General features: G+C 50.7%; 7 protein-coding genes across 7 annotated transcripts; 3 read left to right on the forward strand and 4 right to left on the reverse strand.

Annotated features, from left to right (window-relative positions):
* Positions 1–1,688: 1,688 nt before the first annotated feature.
* AA0111_g8246 (hypothetical protein) lies at positions 1,689–3,697 on the forward strand (the record flags this gene model as incomplete). Its single annotated transcript, XM_028654672.1, has 3 exons — positions 1,689–2,258; positions 2,321–2,908; positions 2,984–3,697. 3 exons carry the CDS (start codon positions 1,689–1,691, stop codon positions 3,695–3,697), a joined length of 1,872 nt encoding a protein of 623 aa, XP_028504160.1.
* Positions 3,698–6,752: 3,055 nt separating this feature from the next.
* On the reverse strand, positions 6,753–8,161 carry AA0111_g8247 (hypothetical protein; the record flags this gene model as incomplete). Its single annotated transcript, XM_028654673.1, has 3 exons — positions 6,753–6,768; positions 6,825–7,903; positions 8,015–8,161. 3 exons carry the CDS (start codon positions 8,159–8,161, stop codon positions 6,753–6,755), a joined length of 1,242 nt encoding a protein of 413 aa, XP_028504161.1.
* Positions 8,162–8,405: 244 nt separating this feature from the next.
* AA0111_g8248 (Nucleolar protein 16) lies at positions 8,406–9,199 on the forward strand (the record flags this gene model as incomplete). The annotated part of the gene is made up of 2 exons (XM_028654674.1): positions 8,406–8,515; positions 8,578–9,199. The coding sequence occupies 2 exons, from the start codon at positions 8,406–8,408 to the stop codon at positions 9,197–9,199; spliced, it is 732 nt and encodes a 243-aa protein (XP_028504166.1).
* Positions 9,200–12,854: 3,655 nt separating this feature from the next.
* On the forward strand, positions 12,855–13,490 carry AA0111_g8249 (hypothetical protein; the record flags this gene model as incomplete). The annotated part of the gene is made up of 1 exon (XM_028654675.1): positions 12,855–13,490. One exon carries the CDS (start codon positions 12,855–12,857, stop codon positions 13,488–13,490), a length of 636 nt encoding a protein of 211 aa, XP_028504167.1.
* A 1,969-nt stretch (positions 13,491–15,459) lies between these two features.
* Positions 15,460–17,097, reverse strand: AA0111_g8250 (hypothetical protein; the record flags this gene model as incomplete). Its single annotated transcript, XM_028654677.1, has 1 exon — positions 15,460–17,097. One exon carries the CDS (start codon positions 17,095–17,097, stop codon positions 15,460–15,462), a length of 1,638 nt encoding a protein of 545 aa, XP_028504270.1.
* A 1,178-nt stretch (positions 17,098–18,275) lies between these two features.
* AA0111_g8251 (hypothetical protein) lies at positions 18,276–18,815 on the reverse strand (the record flags this gene model as incomplete). Its single annotated transcript, XM_028654678.1, has 3 exons — positions 18,276–18,319; positions 18,373–18,441; positions 18,500–18,815. 3 exons carry the CDS (start codon positions 18,813–18,815, stop codon positions 18,276–18,278), a joined length of 429 nt encoding a protein of 142 aa, XP_028504269.1.
* Positions 18,816–19,660: 845 nt separating this feature from the next.
* AA0111_g8252 (hypothetical protein) lies at positions 19,661–21,438 on the reverse strand (the record flags this gene model as incomplete). The annotated part of the gene is made up of 2 exons (XM_028654679.1): positions 19,661–20,905; positions 20,971–21,438. 2 exons carry the CDS (start codon positions 21,436–21,438, stop codon positions 19,661–19,663), a joined length of 1,713 nt encoding a protein of 570 aa, XP_028504268.1.
* Between the last annotated feature and the right edge of the window lie 312 nt (positions 21,439–21,750).

The following is a 21,750-nucleotide window of genomic DNA, read 5'->3' on the forward strand; positions in this document are numbered from 1 at the left end:
GGTAAGACCTGGATTAGTTGTCGGTTTTCAGATGCTGGTAAGTCCCAGAAAGATCGATAAGGCGTGGCAAGCTTTCCAGCTGTCATATGGAACCAAACAACAATGACTGCGGCAACACCGCGGAGTCCATCCAACCAGATCTCCCGGCCCGCAGGGACTAACTTTAAGGCCATGCTTTGTTGATGAGAAGCAGAAGAAATCGTGCAGTGTGATGATATGAGGCCACGAAAGTCTTGTTCTGAGTACAGAGACTGGTTCTATGGTCCAACAGTCGAGGATGATGCTGGATTCGAGGAACGGGATACTGATATGGTCATCGATCAGATGATATACACCATCGGATGCAATGCTTCCGACGAACCAAAAACGCAAAGCGCTGTGTAAGCTGTCAAAGCTCTGGTAATCCACAGTCAGATATGAAGTTACCACTCAAGGAGTTCTGAAAAAGATGGAGGCGCCGCAGTGTTGTCGAGACTGGGCGCGAGAATAGACAGATTTACAAAACAGGATATGTTTTGGCAGATCTGAAAGGAATGTTGACCTGATATAGGTAACTTACCGTGATTTATAATATACAAGCGGCCTTACGCAGAATATCGATATCGCAGCATTCAACGTAACCCTGGTACATTCCAAACAGTGACGTGTCATCATGATGTCCTATTTATGAAGTTGCATCTGATGAAAGGAATTGCACGTAGTCTATAGCGATGTAATCATGGTATGGAAGCCTCCAAGACGCTCCAGCTTTCGACACCCATTTTGTTATATCTTAACGTATTCAACTTTCGAGTTATCACGGAAAGATTGTTTTGTCGTTGAGATTAGCCGTTCAGCCGTTTACGAAAAGGGGACATCGTTCGCACCAAGAAGAGATGAATACGCACAGCAGATCGTTATCGCGGAGTGTGCGGAACGGTATTGAGCGGTGCGGAGTAATAATCGCAATTTCACTGTCCGAAAAAGGCCCTTTGCGTTCCAGACAACCTTGGAAGTCTAAAGAATGCGTCTCCGGGTCTTTTTGTTGTAAGACATACGAGTACACCGAATGCCCAGGAAGTCTTGGTAACAAGTTTTAACCTACCCTGATAGGGTGCGACAGCACAGACCACCAGATGACAGTTCCAAGACTGAGCGGTCAAGAATAGTACATGTCTATGGCCTTCTAGACCTTGGTATCTGGGACATCTTGGTAATCAATCGTAGTGAGCTACCCATCCTAGGACTTCACCGGGGTCCATTCTGGTAGTTATGGCACGTGAGATATGCTAGACTACGGACTTCCCAGCAACGATAAGGGATGAGACTTGAGTACATGAATAGGAATAGTATCACCGATAGGTCAGTTGAGGTCGCCATAGGTATTGACTAGGTTGTCACTACCTAGGTAATCCTCAAATAGTACCAGACTGCACTAAAAGGAGCCGTACAGGACACCAGCCTTGCCTCGATGTAGCATTCAAGGCATCATGAGGTACCGCTTTTGTGTCATTTCTATATTATTGCAGAATGGCAATGAGCCTACTGTCTAGTACGACGGCGTGTTGCAAAAAGGTCCGTAAAGTCTGTCCGCAGTGTGTTGTCTGCGTATATTCGTTCCAGGCTCTGCCGCATCGTCTCAACAGAATGATTGTATCTGTTTATAAGATAACATTTTGGTGTCATTCATCGTTTCAACAATTCACATCATGAAGATACTTACAACTCACTGGCTGCGCATGAACTTTGCGCAGCTCTGCTCTTATTGCACCTCTTTCCAGCCATCGAAGACATCTGAACTAGGAGATGAGCGCAAGTACAGCTTTTCAGAGCGGAAAATACAGATTTTAGTTACAAGGTCCGGAAAAATCTACAACTTCATTGGCTGCTTAGTTGCAGCGGCCCTTTACTACTACACTACATTGTATTGGTCCGACTATCTCTACACTTTCGACACAATTATCACGGTTTACCTAGCAGAACAGTGCGGCTGGGACAACGAAAGGGTTCGTCGGAGTTTTCAGAAGGAGGAAGGAGAGAAAGGCGACGTTCATCCCGATCTGGGTGTGGCAGAAAAAGGAGAATACTATACACATTCCGAGCGCTCGTCAAAGCTCGAACTCGGTTGCATTGCTGCCATTGTAGGATATCGTGAGGATCCTGTCATCTTCACAAAGGCTCTTGAGAGCTACACAGATGCTAAAGGATGTCAATTCGTGCTTACTTGCATTGATGGCAATGAAGCAGAAGATCAAGTCATGGTTGACGTTTTTCGAAAGGTACGTCGTCCGATCTTGGTTTTCTGCTTCCAACATTGTGTACATCAACTGATGATGATCAGGTCTATCCCAGTAGCTCGGCCGTCATTGATCTTCCCATTCCACTAGTAGCTATTGCGCTTCAAATGGAGTGCGATACTGAAACGTGGAGGCAAGACATGATTCTCATTGAGAGATGCATAACACTTGCTAAGCAGACGTTACTTGATCACGACATACATCTCGCAGGACCCGATGCCATAACACATCTTTGTGTAACACAGCCCCACATGCACAAGAAGGGCATCATGTTCACCTCTTTCATCGTATGCTTTGCTCTATCTGAGCTTCTCGATATCGAATACGTGTGGACCTCCGATTCTGATTCCATGGTCTACAAAGACACTATCATGAGAACAATCCAAACCATACATGGAGACGACAAGTGCGCAGGAGCCAGTACTGCACTGAACATCCACAATCGAAAGGATAACCTTGTCACCACGCTAGGGAACACGATTTACTTGAACGATTTGCACCTTTCAAGATGTTTCTCAAGTGCCGTGGGCGCCAACGACTGCCAGAGCGGACCTTGTGCCGCATTCCGCATCGAAGCTATCAAGCCCGAACTACTAGCTTGGTACAAGCAGACTATCTTTGGACATTGGATGGTCAGTATCTCATCTTTTCGATTACCATCACATCAGGCGTGTGTACCTCTCATTGATAGCGCTGACGCTCCGCAGATTGTCAACGAAGATCGACACATGACGACCCGCCTCCTCCTCCAAGGCCATCGTGTTCGCTACATCTCACACGCAGTGACTGCTACCGAAACGCCCGTCACGCTCCGCCGCTGGCTCCTACAGCAAGTCCGCTGGGCTCGCGCCGTGCACATTGAGTCCTACGCTCATCCAACCATGTACCTCAACCAGCCGCCCCTATTCTTCTATGCCGCGTTGCGTCGAGAGATAACATCTTTTGTTATATTCACGACGATAGTCTCTTACTTCTTCGTCGGCGTCAGCCCTTTTATGCGGTTCATACCGAGAGACTACGTGGTAAAGTTTCTCTTAACTGCAGTTTATCTAAACGCCAGGAACCCGATTAATCCTACCTGGGGCGAGTGGGTCTGGTCAGTCCCCGCCGCTTTATTCTATATGATACCGCTACCAGCAATCCAAGCTTGGAGTTTTGTAACCATGCTTGCTAATGAATGGGGTACGTCGATGCGGGGGGAATCGCAGACACAAGAGAGCAACAGATGGACAGAATTGAAGAAAAAAGTATGGGAAGTAGGATTATTTGTTGTTTGGATGGGCGTCGTTGGCGGGGTCATGTGTCGTTATATCAGCTCAGAGTCTGGGCTGGACGGTCGGACGAGCCAGATATGTACAGGTCTGGGTACGACGATCATGTTGACTGCTTTTGGGTATTGGGTCGTTACTATCAAGGAATGAAAAGGGTAGAGCTGGTGCGAAACCAATCAGCTCTATCATATGACATCACCGTGCTAATACAATGAGAAGTTGTTTTTGTTATAGACAGATGCTGATGCAGAGACAACGCGACGCGGTCGTAGGAGATGGCATTGGAACCGTTGAACGCGTCCATGGCACGCGCTAGGACTAATTCCAATCGACCCACCAGCCCTATAACCCCGCATATCAAACACAAGGCACATCTCCCCTCCCAAAGGACAGGCTCGGCAGTAATAATGATTACGAATTCAGAGTACTATCCTTCCAACGCACCACATCTTGGCACCGCCGAGTGCGACTGCGACTGCTGACATGCCTACATAATACAGCAAACCTCTAGCTGAACAAACATATGAAAAAGGGGAAAGGAGAGGGCGATGGTGCGCTACCATACGAAAAGACTAATCGTACTCCACATCCATCGGCCGAGTCCACCATCCATCATCCCAGCCAACTAAACATGGCCGAACGGACAAAGACACTTCCTTGCCTCCGCATCCAGAAGTGCTAGACGTCTCTAGCACACCTCCCTATGCCATATACCAAGGCGACCACGGGGTGCGGTGGGAGTGAGAGGAAGGGCCTACATCCCCCAGAATCCCAGTAATCCGCCCCAGCCACGCGATATTTCCCTGAAACACGACAAGAGAAAAGAGCACTACCACTACTACTACAACTCCTGCCATCACTCCCCTTTGTCCTTTTTCGGTTATCGGCCAATTGCTCCTTCCGACATCAAAATGCCGTTCTAGCCGGTTGTCCCAAGCGCCGCAATCTTGGCGTACCCACCACCTGCACAGCCTCCGCTGCAGCCGCTCCTCGGAGCATGCCATGGCATCATCGCGGGGTGTGTTGTTTGTGATTATATTCTCATTTATGTCGAGTTTTGTGTCTTCCGTAGTGTCAAGGAAGTGTGATTCGATGTGTGTGTGGTTCCCAAAAAAAGATCAAGGGGGGAGAAATATTGTAGTTGTTCTTGTTGTTATTCGGTTTTATCGGATTTCCTTGCTCCCTCCATCACTCCGAAGTATGTTGGACCGTTGACCACCACTCTGCTGTTCTTGATCCTCGTTGTCGCGGCGGCTCCGTTTTTGTCTGTTCGTTGGCGTCCTCCGTGGTCTTGGTTAAACAACTCTTGTTATATTCGACCAGACACTGATCCGCACACTCATCATACTCCTTTGTCAAAGCAAGCGTCTCCCTGTCCATATGGTTCTTCCTGCATTCATCCTGACATGGCGCAGCAGCCAGGTATAATGCGCAGCACTGCAGTGATCCAACCTCTTTTGTGCAGAAACTGCTCGTCGTCCCAGTAGAATGTAATTTGTGTGCCAGCGAGGATATTATGCCGTCGGTGGCGGAAGTATATCTTGGTATGAGGTGGTAGAAGAAGATCGGTATGCAGAGGAGGATGAGGAGAGTCGGTACGATGGACCGATATCGTGGTGAGTAGCGAGGTGTATAGTGGTGTTGGGATGGTCGGCTAGATGGGCACATCCTGTTCTTGGGAAGATGCCTCCAGTTGACCGCCAAATCTTTCATCATGTCGTGATGGTCCAATAAACCCTTCAATAGATGCGATGCCGGGATGCCCATGCGTTTTCTATATGAAAGTAGCGTATCGTCGCAGTACTATACTGTCACTCCAAAAGGCTGGCTGAAATGGAAGGTTAGTTGAGATGAAAAGAGATATCGTGAGATCAGTTCGGAAGTGAGATTAGGCACCAAGACGCTATAAGAACTGACAGCGGCATGACAACCATGCCAGGACCATGCGGCCCATATGTATGACAGAGCCGTCCACCACGGCGGTTAGTCGGCAGCCACTTTGCTGCTCGTTAAGACGGTAAGGCGGCAGCGCTAGCGTGCAAGTGTGGCTTAGTGATCAAACTGGGTGTGCCTCAGAATTACTCTGCACGCCTTACCCGCATTATGCAAATGGTGAACGAGGCTGGCCAATCACGTTGGTAACATGTACAAGTGTCGTACCAATGAGTGCGGCATCGGACGAAGGCAGTCTCCGAATGCCATGTGCAGCCGATCGTATCGCGTCTTGTGCAAGCTGATTTCGGTAAGAATTGAGCATTGGCCCGCTCTGGGCGTAAGCGGAAGTGTTCCAAGCACAGCCACGACCGCATCTTCGGTCATGACCCTGGTATAGCGGAATCAATTACTAAAAGCAAGCCGAAGAATCTGGGGAAACTCAGGTTCTCGTGCGACCATAAAGACTACCCATACCCACTTAGAGAAGAGAGGAAATCTCCACCATCTCCCCTCTATCTTTCTGCAGCTTCCCCCGCCCACACGGTAAGCAAAATCTCACGGCGCACAGCCACGACCGCAGCAGTGGTAACAAACCTTGCGTAGCGGAGATAATTGATGAAGGCATGCCGAGGAATCTGGGGAAGGTTGGTGCCAGGTTCGGGCCTACGCTACGTGTACCGTCAGCCCTAACGTCTTGGACAAACGGCGGATTGAAAAGCGTTTAGATCTGCCAAATGAGCAGCTGAAAAGGGTAAACCTTTATCAGTGGTTCGTCCGAAAGCGCAATATTAGTACTGAGCAGCATTTGCAATGTACGAGATGACAGTCTTTGTGGGCTGTGTGCAGCTGACCTCGGGACTTGCGCACAGTCATCTGTATGAAGCAGAGGGTAGTAGTGGAAGAGAACAAACACGTTCGATCGGGTCGCCAAAGTATGGACATGTTGATACATGTCGTGCTGTTTCTGATGTTCTCACGATGCACGCCGACCAAAAGGGGAAGTTTGCCATATCGGCGACCACGATAGGAACATGCATTCGGTGCTTATGGCGCATGGCGCAATTACTTTCGATCAGCGGCCGGCTGATGCCCGCATCTCGTTTTGATATTATACTGTGTAGCTGATGCGCAGGTGATGCTCCTATCGGAATGGAAGTTGCGCCATAAATGTCGGGCTCTCGCCGATCCGCTAGTAATCAACTATACTCACCATGTGTCCTGAAAGACGCTGTGAATGTGGAGGAATCAAGATGAAATCTCAGGTCAAAGTCTAATCCCAGGATATACTGTAACGGTTAGCACATATTGCTCCAAGCATTGGCACAAGTCTGGGAAAACTTACTACAGCATGATACCAGCACCCGTAAACATGGCGGCGAATTGCATCAACGTCTTCCTAAGCTCTTGGCCTTTATTCGGGCCGGTCTCGAGAAGCTCTGGGATAACGGCGACAGTCCCAACATACAGGAAAGTACCGGCGGTGAAGGGCAGCAGCATGTCTCCCCACTGCAGACTAGTGCCCATGATACCAGCGCCCGCGCCGTGGACATCCGCGGATGCAGAACTACCACCAAACTCCTGGACTGCAATGCCTATACAGGTGCCGAGGAATGCGCCGACAGCTGTAACAAACTGCGCGCCCATGGCTGCTCGCTTGGAGAAGCCAGACTGGATGAGGAGGGCGAAGTCGCCGACCTCGTGAGGAATCTCGTGGAAGAAGACAGCGACAGTTGTGGTTGCGCCGATTGTAGGCGAGGCGTAGAAGGAGGAGCTGAGCGCCAGGCCGTCGGTGATGTTGTGAGTGAAGTCTGCAATGAGGTTGAGGTAACCACCCAACTTTACGCTAGCATTGATCTCCTTCTCGGCTGTCTCTGCGACGGATGAGGTGCCGTTTGCGCCTGCCTTTCTCGAGCGCACACCATCTTTGGAGCTGCCAACGTCGACGCCTGTGGTCTTGGCAGTATCCTCAACTTTTGCGTGCGAATGGCCATGCGAGTGGTCGTGCCCGCCTTCGCCTCCAGTCGCGATACGCAGGCCCTTGTCCATGGCCACAAAAGTGACAAAGCCGACCATGATAGCCACACCTAACAAAAGGTTCTTGTTGGGTTCCACCATGACAAACTTGACCGAGTTGTGCTCTTCCTCGCCCAAGAAGATCTCAGGCAACAAGTGGAAGAGAGTGTCACCCAGCAATCCACCTACAGCGAATGCGACCATGACGGACAGCGAGGAGGGGTCGATGTTGGGCGGACATAGCGCAAGGAGGAAGTTTGGCGGACCGGAGATGTAGAGCGTCGCCAGCAGGGCATTGACTGCAGGGCTGCCGGGAAAGAGGAAGGCGAAGATTTGGGAGCTGAGGGACGACGTGGTGGGAGCTGAGGCTACCTTGTGCTGGTTGAGAGCTTGTACGAGGGGACATTCCTAGGTGGTGTTAGTACCGCTATGGGCACGCGACATCAGGGTGTTGCTAGTGGGGGGACCAGTAGGTGGACCAGTAGAGGTTCAATTGAGAAAAGCCAGTGGCTGCCGTACCTGCAATTGCTCTTCAATCTCATGCGCGCTCAAGTTGCCCACTGGCACGCCCGTCTCGCCCTTGACAGCCGCAGCAGCCACGTTCCATCCCAGCACACCCAGGAAGATTGCCAAGGAAAGCAGAGTCCTGTTCCGTCGCGACACCATAATGACGCGTGAAATGATTCGATGATATGTGTCCGTGATATTGGGTCGTGAGGGGTTGGACGCTCAGGGGTCTGTCACCTACTTCATGTAAACTGGCCTGGCCTGGAGCTCGGTAGAGACCTAGTCCGCTATCGATAACGCTAACTGAAAGTTCGCCAAAACTTTTGGCAAGTTGCGACCACCGCCTCGACAACACCAGACAAACCAACCCTACACCCTCGATCAATCCCAGAAATTTCACAAAATGGGTCGCGAACTCCAGAAAAAGAAGAACAAGTCTTCCATCCCCCGGAAGCGCCAAAACGGTCCCTCCAAGAAGAAGATTCTGCAGAACCCCATCATCGCAAAGCACTGGTACGATATTGCGCCCAAACTCTACAACTCTGCGTGACAGCACCAAACTAACGCTTGCCCAGGAACCAAAAGGAAACCCTCGCACAAAACTACCGCCGTCTTGGCCTAACAGCGCGCCTCAACCACGCAACCGGCGGCACAGAAAAGACCATCGCCCTCCTCGGCCTCAACGACGAGAAATCCTCGCGCGCAGACACCGCCGCAAACAGCACAGCCGATGCCCTGAACATCGTCTCCAAAGCGAAGAAGCCCGAGAACATTCCCACCGAGGAGATTGAAGTCGAGCGCGACCCTGAAACGGGTGCCATTCTCCGCGTAACAGGCACATTCGCATCCGAGAAGAGGGACAACCCCTTGAACGACCCGCTCAACGACATCGAGGACGACAATGAGGGAGAAGAGTGGAACGGCTTTGCCATGGTACCGGAGCGACCGGACGAGGCACAGAACCCAGTCATCAAGGAGCTGGAGGAAGCGGCCTTGAACGGGGCCAAGAAGGCGCCGAGGGGTCAGAGTCAGAGGGAGCAGGAGTGGGTGGAGCGATTAGTCAGTAAATACGGAGAAGACTATGCCAAGATGGCGAGGGATCGCAAGCTCAATCCCATGCAGCAGACTGCCGCTGATATCAGGAAGAGGGTGCAGAAATGGCAAAAGCAGCAGGGGAAGCCTTGGACTGGAGCTTAGATGGGTGAAAGCGCGATATGCATTGAGCTGGTGTTCATGGCGTTTCTTCTGGGCACGGTTGTTGCACTCAAAATTCAGACTAGTTTTCGGCTCGATGAGCCTGCGAATGATAGTACTTTTCATCGTTCATGGTTTGAAGAAGCTCGTTTTGCCAAGTCGTACCTTCCTGATGTCATACAGGGAAGAATATCCTAAAAGATAATACCGAAATCGACTCTGTTCAGGTTTTGATATGGCAGTAGGAATTTGCCTTTGAACGTATGCTCGCCATAGGTACAACTTCTCCAAAACGAGCTTCCTTGTTTGCTGGATCAGTCATGACTCGTGTTCAACTCCCGGTGCGGCGACTGGAGTCAGTGGACCCTGATCTCCTTCCCACAACTTCCCAACTTCCCAACCTGGCAAGCCTCACCACACTCATTCTTCTGCATATGCTTTTGTCATGTGAGACGCTACAGCGAGGTGCCCAAAGGCCAACATGATCAACTCACTCATCAGAGCATGTTGTGATGATGAACCCGATGGTCTGAGCGATATCTGAACGCATAGACTGTTCATCGTCGCGATATGGGTTACTGGTATAGATTGCAACTACCTTCATCTAGTTCTTCATCGTGGCGCACGAGGTGATTTCGCAATGGGTGACAGAGCGTGTACCGTCTAGTGTCGGTGATATCAGCGGGACCACTCGAAACGGTCATCACCTCTCACTCGCAGCCGTCGCCAGCTTGTTTTCTGGAAGATGTCAGAAGTACTTCAAGGCTCACACTGCAAGACAGGGCTCACCGGTCATGCGTGTACCACTGCTTCAACTCTCGGTCACCATCGCTCCTGCTCTCGCTACTCTCACTCACTCTCGGTATCTTCGGCGCTCTTACCGTCGCTTTGATCGTCACTCTTACCCTTCTGTGACACTCACTTTCATCGCCTCGGCAGCCAAATCTCTTCATCCTGCGGCTGAGAATTCAGACTCGTGACCATATTTCCACAGCTACTCAAGGTACACGAGTACAACGACGGCCATTACTCAGGCAAATGACGGCATGGTCAACTATCGCCCAAGGAAGACAGTTCCGAGCCTGCAGATAAGATGCGACACCTGCAAGAACAAGTTCACCATCGAGGACGAGCACGATCTCTCTAACAAGTACTGGATGAATTGCTGGACATGTCGAGAGAGGCAGACTGCTCCAACGCGCAAGCGGGCTTCAGCGACGCCATTTCCCATTGCTAACACCGCAGAAACAACAAAGAAGAAGCGAAACACTAACTACAACCCGGATGCTGTCAAACCGTCCATGTCTTTGTCCTTGAGTGAGAGTCAACAACCTGCGTCAACATTAGGACCAGAACACACCCCGTCGCCCGACACTGTACCTACGGTGCAGTCCGCCACAACTTTAGATCCGATGAAACAGTCAGACGAATCTGACCTCGACGTTGCGATGTCAAGGCCTCAACGTGACCTCGAGCGTTCACGTTCGCAATCACCGTCCCAGGCTTCAATGGAAGCTCAAACCTTTATGTTCAGACATGTCTTTGCTCAAGCGTTCCGGGACGACTTCCAGAAAAGGATCAGAGAAAGTGAGAGAGCAGAGTTAAGCAACAACGAAGCGTCTGAGGAGTCTTCATGGGTCGTGGTTTTGAAGCTGCCGAAAATGAAGATATGCAGTGTTTGTGCAGAGACGCTGCCACGGAAGCGCTTCCCGAAGCTAGGAGATTGCGAGCATGATCCTGAAGTCTGCAGTGAATGCTTTCTCCTATGGCTCAAACAACAAATGGAAAGCGTGACTAACGTTCTTTGTCCGTCAAGCGGATGCAGTCACGCAATCACTCACCAAGACGTGCGCAAAAACGCACCACAAGACGTATTCACTCGGTAAGGTTTTCCAATTCAGAATCTTCATGATCGCCTCTACTCCATACTCACATCGAGTTATAGGTTTGACGAATTGTCAATGCGCAGTCTCCTTAGTGCTGACAAAAACTTCCTCTATTGTCATGGTGAAGGATGCTCATCAGGTCAGATCCACGATACCGGTGAAGAAGGCCCAATCTTTCGTTGCGTAGCATGCGGCTATCGCATGTGTACTGCACACGATCCCATCATACCTTTTCACGAGAACGAAGCTTGCACACAGTACAACGAGCGTATTGCTCGAGAAATAGCCCAGGCCGAGGAAGAAGAAGAAAGACACAGAAATCAACAAGAAGAAGAGGCTAGAATCAGAAGAGAACAGGAAGCAGCGAGCGCGGCTGAGGTCGCAAAGTCTTCAGTTGAATGCCCGGGTTGTGGGGTGCAGATGCAGAAGACCAAGGGCTGCGATCATATGACTTGTAAGTACAGTGTTACATCCATATCTCTCCGACAACTGCTGACTAGGACAGGTGGCCGGAATGGTTGCGGTTTCCAGTTCTGCTATGTGTGCCGAGCACCTTACACAGGAGAACATGGTATATTTCGCGTCGGCAACTCAGCACATTCTCCAACTTGTCGATACCATTCAACTAGACTCCCGAACTTCGTGGATCTTGATGTCGAAGCTTCTGATAATGATGATTCTGATGATGAGGATTCGGATGATGAGATTTTAGCGGCGGCGATTCGGAGGGTGCAAGGAATTGATCCAGGCTGTGGCTAAAAGTCCTTCTTACTTTCTGGTTCTCCAGGCTTCAGGTCTATGTCGGATCTACTCATCTATTTGTATCACACTAGCTACCAGGATGGCCCTGACTTTGTAAGCGTATCCCAAAGTAGAGAGGCTCCACGCGCCCAGTTGCGCGAGCAGCTAGTAAGTGAGGGAATACCAATGAAATGTCAGCTTTCACAGCCATCCTTACCCAAAGGCTTGTTCATTCTCACGCCACGAGCCAAAGCCGCATGATGTCGCTAGAATCACGAGTCGTCTTACATCTTACATAAAAGACATTTTCCATTAATGCTAATGCGTATAGCTACGAAAAGCTTACCCTCGAAAGCTTCCACTGCATTCACACCAACCTTCGCTATTGCGTCCGCTCAGAATGTCCATCCACCCAGTTTCACGAAGTGTAAGATGCTGACATCTTATCTATGCAACAGGTGGTAATTTTAACCGAGTGAAACACAACGTTGGCTTCGGCGTTGGCGAACCATGGAAGCGATATGATCTGCGGAAAGCTACGAGCACCATGACACCTGCGGATACGGACACGGACGCCGAAAGGGCTGAGAAAGCGTCTGAAAAGCGCTCGAAAAAGCAACGAAGCAATGATCTGGACGCGGTTATTACATTGCGACATATGACTAATCAGCTTTGGTGGGGTTCGATGGCGTCACGCGTCTGGACGCGTCCATCCAACACTACACTCTTCTTTCGTATTGTCAGGGCACAAGATATTACGTTGATAGCTATCTCATCAATACCCCTCACGAATTGTCTCTCATTACACGACTGTAGTGCTTCGACCACGTTCTGCGCCTTGTGCCGATGACGCCGCTTGCAGTTACACGAGGAGGCCCAGACCAGCATTGAACAAGCTACACGCGTCATCAACCTCTTCTTGAAACGACATGTTTGATTTTCCCAAAGCTATTTACACCTTGGCTTCAAGAGTCGCACCAATCCTTGGGCCCATATTAGCTACATAGGTCTCTTCACTTCATCAGATTACGATGTCCGCGTCTACCTCAACACCGAACCTGGCCGTAGCTATCACAACGACCGGACCTGCCAGTCGACATGTCCCCGAGTTCAGGACGGAACGTCTCCTGTGTCGACCTCTCGTTGAAGAGGATTGGCCAGAATACCACAAGATGCTACAGGAAGAACAGACGATGATCAACGCGGGCGTGGGTCCAATGTTGTTTCCTAGAGCAGCTCGAGCCTACTTCGATGATCAACGAGAAGATTGGGCATCAGTTGGAATCTTCGCCCGCAAGGTGGATGACAACGTCGCTGAAGGCGACTTCATGGGTACAGGAGGGGTGTACTGGTCCAAAGATCGATTGCCTGAAGTATGCTACGTACTGAAGCAGAAGTTTTGGGGCAAAGGCCGCGCCACTGAGTTCTTGAATGGATTCCTGGAAGTGTGGTGGAATATGCCTCGGATAAACATTGATATGTGTGTTGAGACGAAGTTCCTGGACGCTGGGGAAAGAGGTGTGGTACCGGAGCGATTGACTGCACCCATCAAAGTTGAAGGAGGCGATAGTCAAAACGTGGTGAAGAAGGCTGGCTTTAGCGACCGTGGGGAAGTCACAATATATGACGAGAAGTATATTTTGTTCCGACTGCTTTCTCCAAAGTAGTTGAATGGTCGGGGTAGTGAGCTGGAAGCAGATCGTGGAGAAGATATACCAGATCGATACGTGGGTGAATGCGGCCGACTTGAGCGAGTAATTCAGACTGGCACGGTGTCAAAGGAAGAAATCGAACTCCCGCACGGGTGGCCGCCGGCGCATGAGTTCGATTTTTCCCTTTGGCACCGTGCTAGTGTGACTGTATCTAAGGTCCCAATGTAAGTCTTCGTGTCACACCTCATGTATTATGTTTCACTCACTAATATCGCGTCAGGATGCGAGGCCGTGAGATGTGTTGGACGTTTAACCGCATGCATGGATTGGTCGTTGCCTAGGTGGCGCTCAGCTTCCCCGACTTCAGCCGCGCCCGACACAAATCTCACGTCCACTCGAGACGCGTACTCGCGCTCTCACTCACTTATCTGCTTTACCGTATATTGACACCACATACTTCAGGCGCAGACTTAGCCAAAGGCACTTACCGCGGATCGACCAACCGCCTTGCCAGCGGCGGCAGCACTAAAGACACGCCTACTCAGCCATCTGATGTAGACATTTTGATGCGTGCCACTTGACACTGCCACTTTGCACTGCCCCATAGCCTACCCAAACTTCAAATCGTGTTCATCTAGAACGACAGCAGCGCTTCACGGGCAACAGCCAAAGCGAAATCGTGAGCCCTTCTTGGTTGCGCTCTTGGCGAGAAGCCTGACATCACGAAGAGTTCCGATATCCAAGGCTGAGTCCGCGAAGAGTATGCATTGCGAGCTACCACTCACGTTTACTCGCCTACACAGTTACCTTCTCTCACTACTTCTCACTGTCCATTGACTATGGAGGATCCTTATTCAGTAGCCTCGCTTCATCCTGGAGGCCGAGAATTCAGACTCCTTGAGCTATGGCCAAGCGCAGAGTCAGAGAGCATCAAATGCGTTTTGCGATCCTACTCTATAGACGATGACTACCCAGCATACGTCGCCCTTTCGTATACATGGGGAGGGAAAGAGAGACTTGACGACATCGATCTCAATGGATGTCGACTCCCCGTAGGCATCAATCTATGGCAGTTCCTGCACCACATGCGACTACGAAACGAATATATTACCTTATGGATTGACGCTATCTGCATCAATAAGTTGAACGTTATGGAACGGAATCATCAAGTACAGATGATGCGGCAGATTTATAGCAACGCTCAGTCCGTCTCGGTGTGGCTTGGTGAAGCGGATGATTCCTGTGACAGCGATGTCGCGATGGATTACCTTGCAGCACGAAAACCCCTCGCGAACAATGATCTCAAACCTGGTAGATTCTGGAACAAACGTCAAGCCAAAGGGGTGCTAGCTTTGTGCAAAAGGAACTACTGGAGACGAATATGGGTTGTCCAAGAAATCATGCTTGCGAGAGAGGCCACAATCTATTGCGGCTCCAAGCATGTCAGCTGGCAGAAGTTTGAGGAGCTTATACGCAATTTCATGGCGATACAGGACCGAAGAAGAGACTCAGATACGCTTTGTGTGTCTTCTATTGTCAATAGCACGGCTTTTGTTATACTTGATCAGAAGTCCTTCTGGAGCGGGAAGCGGACTCGATTGATGTCGTTACTCAAATTGTACCGCAACCATCAGGCCACAGATATACGGGACAAGGTTTATGCTTTACATGGCTTGGCGGAAGACAGCCTGGACATGGTTGTCAACTACAATAAGTCTACCAAGAATCTTTTTGTCGAAGTGTTGTACCATACATGCGCTTCTCTGGATTTGAGTCATCGGAGAAAATGGGCGGCGGCAAATGACACTATCCACTTTGAAATTTTGTTGGCTGAAATTGTCCAATTTGGGATTTTGATGGCAGAAATGTTGAGAGTACACTGCCCCGAGGATGAAATCAAACGCCATATATCTATAGCGAGTCGAAGAGCCCACGAGACGCTGTCCATGCGCAGCAGCTCCTCCATGTTGGACTTGACACCTATCTAATCAAGACGCGGTAGTAACAAAGGATCCTTAAGCAACCGCTCCATGTCCTCAGTGCAAATATGGACAGAGATATCCACCCCGCTGCTGGTCCAAGACAGCCGAGATCCAGAGAAGAACTGTCCAGAAGGTGGGGGTGCTTCTTTGATGAGAACACAACCGTCTAGGTTCGGTACGATGCCGTCCGCGTATAGTATGCGCGAGCCAAGACCAAAGTCTACATCGTAGATGCCGGCACGCGCCCAGGTTGTAACCAGGATATGGCGCCGGCCAAGAAATGCCTGCCATATACGCTGAGGAGACTTCTCGTATGCAGCGCTATGAAGATGATCTGCGAGATTCGCTGGGTCGCTGACAGTGGAGATTGTATGCCGAATCTTTCGGGTGATGGCAACCATCGCTGCGGTAGCATTACTTGTTTGTTCGCAGCCAACTTCAGAGCCTGGCAGCTCAATATTCATCATGATGATCGGGGAACCCAGAAAGTCTTCGCCCAAATTGAAAGCGGATCGAAGGCCAAGTACAAGATCGCAATGCACAGGGCCGTCATCCTTCCCGAGTTGACGCGCGCGCACGATGCAGGACCAGATGTGTGCCAACACGGCATCATGCCTGCTGATTCTCGGGCCATTACCGTCAGTACCCTTCGTAGCTTCGTTGAAGAGAAAATCGACCTGCTTTGTGTTGAGATGAATGGTGCAGTCTGAAACAGGCGCATTAGAATCCCACTCAGCCCATGGCATAGGCTTGCCTGCTGGTGACACCACTTTGGCCGCATCAAGGAATAGCGTGGGAGGCTTTCCTGGTGCAGCCCACCAGTCGTACCTGTGCAAAAGCAGACGTTCCATTCGACTGATAATGGCTGGGTCCGGCTCCTCGGCGTTGATGTCTCCTGCAGCGAGGTTGTCCAAACGCGCCGGCTCAAAGACAGGAGTCAAGGCTGGGGCGGTCAGGCCCTTGATGACGGCACTACTCACGCTCGCCCAGTCCTTGACGAAGCGGATGAGACCCGTGATGTCCGCGAAAGGATGCGCCGTTTTGGCAGCGAGGACAAAACCACCATCTGACAATGTGGTGCATTGGATAGCCATGATCGGCTTGCGCAACCCCGTCGCAGCATCGGGCTCGTTGGGTTGTAGAGCATGCGCAATGTCGACAGTAGGCACGAATTTACTGAGGTTATCGTCTTTGCGATTCCAAATTGGCTGAGTCTTGACGCGCTCTGTTTGGTAGAGTGAGTCCGTGGTGGCAGAGCTTGTTGCTGAGATGAACTCCACACCGACGTCTGCGGAGGTCCCGAAATGCGCGTACACGCGGCCGAAGCGACGGGCGTGGGCTGGGAACTCCTTCACCTCAGCGGGTAGCGACGCATCGTCAACGACAGCAATTGACTTCAACTGGCCGGTCCATTGACGGTACGAAGTAAGCACGATGCTGAGTGTTTGACGGAGGTGCACGGCGACGTTTGCTACGTTCCGCTCATCGAGGGGCTTGAAGAGCCATATAGCGTTTGTAAGAGCAAAGTTGGCGGTGGTTGCGTCCAGCAGCGACAGTGGGACTACGTATTCATGCTGCTTTGACTTTTGGGGAAATACGCGCTCTGTTGTCGTTACTTTAACATCCACCTCGGGCGGCATGGTAGCTGGCGACGTGGGTCGCAATGCGACTTCCGGGTGCTCGGGAGACGTACTGACGACGTGAACCACTCAGTCGTCAATCAATGGTCCGACCGGTAGAAAATAGTCACCCTCGGCGTCGAAATCCCAACGAGAGGTCCAACAACATTGTCGCAATCAAATCGTCAAGAGGACACCTACCAGGCACCAGTTGGAAGTGGGGCCTCGGCCTGTATCAATTTTGGAATTATCCGAGGTACCATGATGATTCAAATTCGGTAGGTCCAACATGAACTGAAAGTGAATGAATCCTCTCTAAGCCTACGACATGTCGTCGCTTCTTTCCAATCTTCCTGGAAGATAAATCAAGGCACCGATGTATCGGAATAGGACTCGAAATCGTTTTTCTGACAAGTTTCCTAATCATACCTAATTCTCTTGACTATGAGATGAGATATTGACTTAATGCAGTTGCTAGCCATTGGGCTGCTTTACAAGCTCTCGTGTGGTGTGGTTTCGTCTCTTGAGGAGATTCCCGGGCTCGGTTTCAGCATCGCCCAACCTGTAGAGCTTCCCGAACCCCAACACGAAATGCAGATGTCATCTCTCTCTTATTGTCAGTCGCAACCATCACAGTTCGACTGCGTTCCAGTTTTAGCACTGCCACTGCAAGTATAACATTCTCGCTCTTGCTGCAGCTAAGGTGCCCAAGACGTGCACTGGCCACCACAGGCGCTGAAGTGTGGTCGTAGGTGTTGTTTAGTGGAAATTCCAGGGTGGATGATGACTGCTGATGAGGATGCTAGGCAGCAGTCTGGGGTCAAGGTGTGAGAAAATAGGATCTGAAAGGGGTGAAGATGAAAGCGATACTCTCTCGTTAGACATTGGGGCCAAGTCTTGCGATCACGTGGGCAACACTAAGAGTTACTGTTATGGTAAAAGAGAAGAAAGAATTGGATTCGATCAGACGTATCCACAGATCGAAGTGGTCGGACTGGAAGACCAATTTCGTCGAACATGCTCACGACAACAAGAGAGAGATGCGATTGTGTGTTAGGCAGTCCCCTGTAATTGCTACGTAGTGGTAATAAGTCGGGTAGTGTGCTGAGACTACACTTAGGCAGTCTGACACACCTGAGCATCTTCTTACTCTTAGCCGATGCAACCCCCCAAAATCCAAACATTCCTGCTACAATTGCCTAGTCGACAAAATGCAACTGCAATGCATCCTCACTGCCTTGACCTGCATACACTTAGCACCTGAAACCTAGTAACGTAAACACGGTCATGACTCACTGTTAATAAGGTTCGAGGGCATACTGAAGACCCTGGTTCCATCCTCCTCCATCGTGCCAAAACTTGAGCCTGTCGCGATCTCAGAATGGGAAATTTCGGGAAGCATCTTGAAAGGTGTTTTACATACCCTCGCCCTCGTCCACAAGTCCCATGCCGTGTGGACCGGGAGCAACAGTCATTCGATGCAGCGACCCAAGATTCCTGACCCATACAGCAGGTATGGGGATCATCGGCGGCGGACCGGCTATGGCCCTTCCCATTGCCCATTCATCACCACGGCACAGGATTCCGTCACGTAGGGTGAAGGTCGCAGCATTACCTCTGTCGCCAGGCTCTCCCAAAATCGCAAATTTCTGGTCGAAATCGCCTTGTGGGCATTGCTCAGGGCCAACTACAAAGCGGCCTTTGATTGCGATGTGAAAAGGTCGAGGAAAGTTGTCCATGGCGGGTGTCAGGTGAATGCGGGAATGATAATTGAAGATAGAAGGTTAAAGCAAAGGGGTAGAAGGCTGATACTGACTTACTAGAGAGTCTGTACACCTTTTATACCTCCTTTCCACACATAACACTCGCGAACACTGAGTAAAGTCACGTACAAGCATCTCAAGACCCTAATCCCGTTGTGGCATATGCTGTTTGCATCGGATGCATGGGGCCGTCAGACATAAAAAGAAAAAAAGATCTTCTCATGCTGCTGCATTGTAAATACGTGGGAAACTTGAAGTAAGAAAGTGCTTTTGTTGATGTTCAGCGCGTGATCGAAAGATCCAGCCGGGATGAGAAGAAGATCGCCCATCAGAGTCGTTGAGAAGCACATAACTACCTGGGCTTGGCAGTGTGGCGCCAACCCGGCCCTCCCGCGTTGTTAGCGCGAACCACCCATCTGACCCTGGAGCTCTTATGCACACCCTGATTGTTCGCCTGTCTGCCCAAGTACTCCCCACAGAGGTAGGCGACGACTGTAAAAGCAATATGTCACCCCGCCTGTCACACGACTGCCAAGGATGGCGCATCCCGGGGTATATTTGGGTCCCCTCCCATGTTAGCTAGGTCGGTGGACCTATACATACGATTTGATTCCCATCCACACTTTGCAGATGCGAAACTGCGGGCAGCACTGAGACTGGCGGAAAGCATTTGTATTCACGCCGTGTTCTGGAAAAAGCTGCTGCGTATCGTTGAGATGTCTTGTCCTGTCTACTGTTCTCTGCTGTATGTGATCGCAGCATGAGCTTACGAAGTAGACCAATGTTAAGGCCAATCACTCAGTCTGATATGGACCCTCTTTCTAATCCATCACCTCATCCGATCTCTTGATTCTCACCTTGACCTCCATACCATCAACTGGCTTTGCAGTAACCTGATGTGTCGAGAACATGGTTCCCTTTGTCTTCGCCTTACCCTTCTCATCAACCTGCACCTCACCCTTTTCGTCCAAATCCAGCTCACCAAGCCCTTGCTTGACAAACTCGAAGTGCCTTGCTACACATACAATGATGATCTTCGTCTCTAGGTTGGCCAGTTCAGACCCGGTGCATCGCCGGGGCCCGCGTTCATACGGCCTGAAACTGCTTTCGGGAATCTTCTTGCCCTCCTCACCGAGCCATCGCTCGGGTTTGAAGTCGTTTCGGGTGTCTCCGAAGGTCTTGGGGTGACGCTGGATGATGTACGCGCGCGGTGTCACGCACAGACCGTCGACGCAGAGTGTGTCGCCATTGGGAAGAGTGAGCATGGTGTTCGATGAGGATGGAGCGATGCGCGCAGTTGTGCCGGGTGGATGCAGGCGTAGGGTCTCCTTGATCAGGGCGTCTGTGTAGGGTAACTTGTGTAGCAGAGCTCCGGCTTCTGAACTCCGCAAAGCCTTAACGACAGCGGAAGGGTGGGTGTTCGGACCGAAGACAGAGTCAAGCTCTTCCTTGAGGGTCTTTGCGGCGGAGGGATGTATATGTAGCTCGTAGAACGCCCATTGAAGAAGGATAGATGTAGTGTCGTGACCAGCAAAGAGGAAGCCGCGTAGTGTATCGCTAGTTTGCTGGAGGATTTGGGAAGTCAACTTATCCACACCATGAAGGCTGAGGGTTGCTACACTCTTATTCTTGGTCTTTGTATCGGTGGGGCCGGACATTAAAGCCTTGTGCTGCTTCTTGATCTCGGCTTTGAGAATGCTGTCAAGCTTCTTGTCCATTGACCGAATCTCACGTTCGTTGGCAGAGAAGTAATCGCGCCAACCTACCCCTCCGAAGGGGCGTTTGTTGAACGCTTGCGAAAGGGCGCGGTAGGTTAGGAGGACCTCGGACTGCTGCCCGTCGATCTGCGCGTTGAGGTCCATGTCAAAGGTCACGATACCAATGATATCAAAGACTAGATTCGTCGTATACGGGCCGAGAGTGAATGTCTCGCCGGAGGCGGCCTTTTGTTCCATGAGCTCGATGAAAGTCTCGGATTTGTCTAGGATGACGTCGACCAAACCAAGAAGATGGCTAGGTTGGAAGCCAGGCCGTATGCGCTTATATAGAGCAGTCCATTCATCTCCCTGTGGTTAGTGGTCAGCTTCTGTGTCTTCGACATATCCAGAGAAGCTCAAGAAGGCTGACTTACATCAGTGGTGACCAGAGACCGTGCACCGACGAGAGGAGCTAACTGCTGGATAGAAGAGTGTTTGGGCATACTAGTCCGGAAGGCTTTGTTCGGCTTGGTGACCTGTTCAGCGACATCGTTGTCTAGAATAAATAGCACTGGAAACTTCTCGATCGGGCGAAAGTCGACAAAAAGGACTGGAGGAAACTCGAGCTTTTCAGCCTGTTCGTACAGCATCTCATCAAACTGGCGTCGAGGATCACCCTCAGCTGCGATTTTCTCGACCCATGCCCAGTGACCTCGAACAGGATCTGCTGGTCCAGGCTGTGGGAAGTGAGCATACTGCGCGAGATCGGAAGTCTTAACCTTTGTCTTTCGCAGGTAGTAGGCTATGGCAAGCGGAATCGCTGCGAGTACGAGGACTTTCCATTTGAACAGCGCATCCAACCTCTCCAGGTCCTGAGGCGAGAGCAAATTCGACAGCGCCATCTTCACCACGAGAATAGTGTCTTACCTGCTGACAGAGATCGGCGAGACACGCCCCTTATGTACTGCGTACTGAGCATCGAGGAAACACCACCGGTAGTATTAAGGTGCGCCATCATGTCATCGGCGCTTCTGACCTATTGCGTGAGACATTGCAGTGGTTTCGGCGTGATGTCGGACATGGCATCAGTATCGATGTGGTAGGTGATCATCAGATAAGATGGCATCAGATTAGATTAGACAGGGGTGAATGCTTTTCCGCCCATAAGAGTACAACTCCCAAACCGAGCGCGTGAGAAAGCCAAGAAAGAACCT

This window comes from Alternaria arborescens (assembly GCF_004154835.1).
Source record: "Alternaria arborescens strain FERA 675 chromosome Unknown contig_20, whole genome shotgun sequence".
In the NCBI taxonomy this organism is placed as follows: domain Eukaryota; kingdom Fungi; phylum Ascomycota; class Dothideomycetes; order Pleosporales; family Pleosporaceae; genus Alternaria; species Alternaria arborescens.